Raw genomic sequence first — 2,146 nt, forward strand, 5'->3', positions numbered from 1 at the left:
GTAGTTTAACTCAAGGGTTCCTTTCAATCATCCCCAATCAAGTCATGGAACTACTCACTCATCATAATTATAAAATTCACAAAATTAGTGGTGAAAATAAAAGAAGACATGATAAACAATAATAAAAGGATTAATTAAAAATAAAAATAGTCTATATTAATAACTTGTAAGAATAAGCCAAAGTCAACTCTAGAGGGATTAAAAGTATGGAAGAATAAATATAAAAAATAAATAACAAAATAAGATGACTAGTATCGGAGGTAGACTCTTCTCAAAAGCTAAAGCCAAAATCTTCTCAAAAATCCTAATTATGAATGTCAAGTGATAAAAACCTAGGGGAGGAATAAATCCAGATCTAAAACTAAAAATTGTGCAGAATGAATTGTTGTTTTTTGTTTCTGCATGTTCCCTGACTCTAGTCTGTAATTCCGGGCCGAAAACTGGGTTGAAATCTGGCCCAGAAACTCTGCCAGCGACTTTTGAAATTCTGCAGATCGCGCACGTCACACGGACGGGTCATTCACGCGGACGCGTCATTCGGCGCTTTTCTTTTCCGTGCGGGCGCGTTGTCCATGCCTCCGCGTCGCTTTTGCTTTTCCAATCCGCACGTCCACGTCACTGTGAATTTCTTTCTTCCGTGCGGTCGCATCGTTGACGCGTACGCGTCACTTCTCGCTGGTCATCTCCTCAACTTCTTGTATTCCTTCCATTTTTGCAAGCTTCCTTCCTAATCTCCCACTCATTCATGCCCTATAAAGTCTGAAACATTTAACACACAGATCACGGCATCGAATGGAATAAAGGGGGATTAAAATACCTAATTAAAGGTCTCGAAGAAGTAAGTTTTCAATCATGTAATAATTTTAGGAAGGAAATATAAATGCATGCTAATTATATGAATAAGTGGGTAAAGACCATGATAAAATCACACAATTAAACACATTGTAAACCATAAAATAGTGGTTTATCAATATGTTTCTGATAATGCAAAGCTCGTTGATCATCACCATTCAACAACACCCACAACAATGGTGGCGGAACCGGCAACAAAGGGAGAGTGACCTTTCCACTCATACAACAAATAGCAAATAATATAGTGTTATTGGCTCCACCTTTCGCAAGGCGCTCGTGCATCCACATCTTTGCCCCACAAAAAAAACACAACTTTGGGTGGGTTACCCGATAGACCAAACATCTAGTGAACATTAAAAATAATACAAAATCAAGTGTTGCAGGAGTCTAATAATAGGTCAAAATATATATCAACTCATAATCATGTTCATTGAGAATGACACCTGGTTCAATAGAAGATGCAGCGAAAGCTTCTAGTTGGTCGTCGCTAGCCTGAGCCATATGAAAATGTGAAGACGGGGAGAAACGCAAATAGCCAACTGCACTGCATATTTGATGAGAACAAGTTATCAAACGTCAAATATAAGTTGGAAAAATTTAGAGGATTGTGATTAAAGGGGAGGAACATTCTGGTAAAGACCCATGTTCAACGGTGGCAACTGGTGAGGCTCGGCAAAAAAGTGCAATGCTAAGGAGGAAAAACACCACACCAACTTATACGGGGAAATTACTTAAGTGTTTAATTCCAGCATAATCCCCGGTTCCAGAGTTTCAAGTGAAATGGCACTTTCAGGCATTACTCACGTGGTAGGTGTTACATAACGCTGGTGTTTGTCACGGGACGTATCTACGTTGCATGGTGAGGAACCTGCAAGGAAAAAAGAGGTATTATCCATGGAGGGAGGATGCAATACCGTGGTGCGGTGCAGAATTAAAAAAGGAACAGAGTGTAAAAAATGAAACAGAGCAGCAGAGGTGATCCCAAACATAAAGAATAATAAAAAATAGTTGTTGTAAGTGTTTTAAACATGAGAGATGCTACTATTATTTAAACGTGAGAGATACTACTATTATATTATATTAAAAGTTAAAATTAACTATTTTAATATTAATAAATAAAATATAATATAGTAATGCCATATTTATTATTATAAGTCAAATTTTTGTTAACCAGGAACTGATTTAGTTCTCATGATTGACTATGCTTGCCTAATTCTTGCTTTATGTGCGATTCTAAAAAGAAATGATGAATTCTGGATAAAATAATTTTAAATCAAAAATAATATTTTCAAAG

The 2,146-nt window shown here is 36.8% G+C and overlaps 1 protein-coding gene across 1 annotated transcript in view; it reads right to left on the bottom strand.

Annotated features, from left to right (window-relative positions):
• The window catches only part of LOC107488697 (uncharacterized), an 18,967-nt gene that overhangs the window by 15,298 nt on the left and 1,523 nt on the right, over nt 1–2,146 (bottom strand). The window contains exons 3-5 of the mRNA XM_016109469.1: nt 1,657–1,720; nt 1,268–1,396; nt 1,063–1,195 (exon numbers count right to left, since the gene is read on the bottom strand). Coding sequence (XP_015964955.1) covers nt 1,063–1,195; nt 1,268–1,396; nt 1,657–1,720 — 326 coding nt within the window. The remainder of the gene's footprint in view (nt 1–1,062; nt 1,196–1,267; nt 1,397–1,656; nt 1,721–2,146) is intronic.

The sequence above is a fragment of the Arachis duranensis genome, chromosome 5 (assembly GCF_000817695.3).
Source record: "Arachis duranensis cultivar V14167 chromosome 5, aradu.V14167.gnm2.J7QH, whole genome shotgun sequence".
NCBI lineage: Eukaryota > Viridiplantae > Streptophyta > Magnoliopsida > Fabales > Fabaceae > Arachis > Arachis duranensis.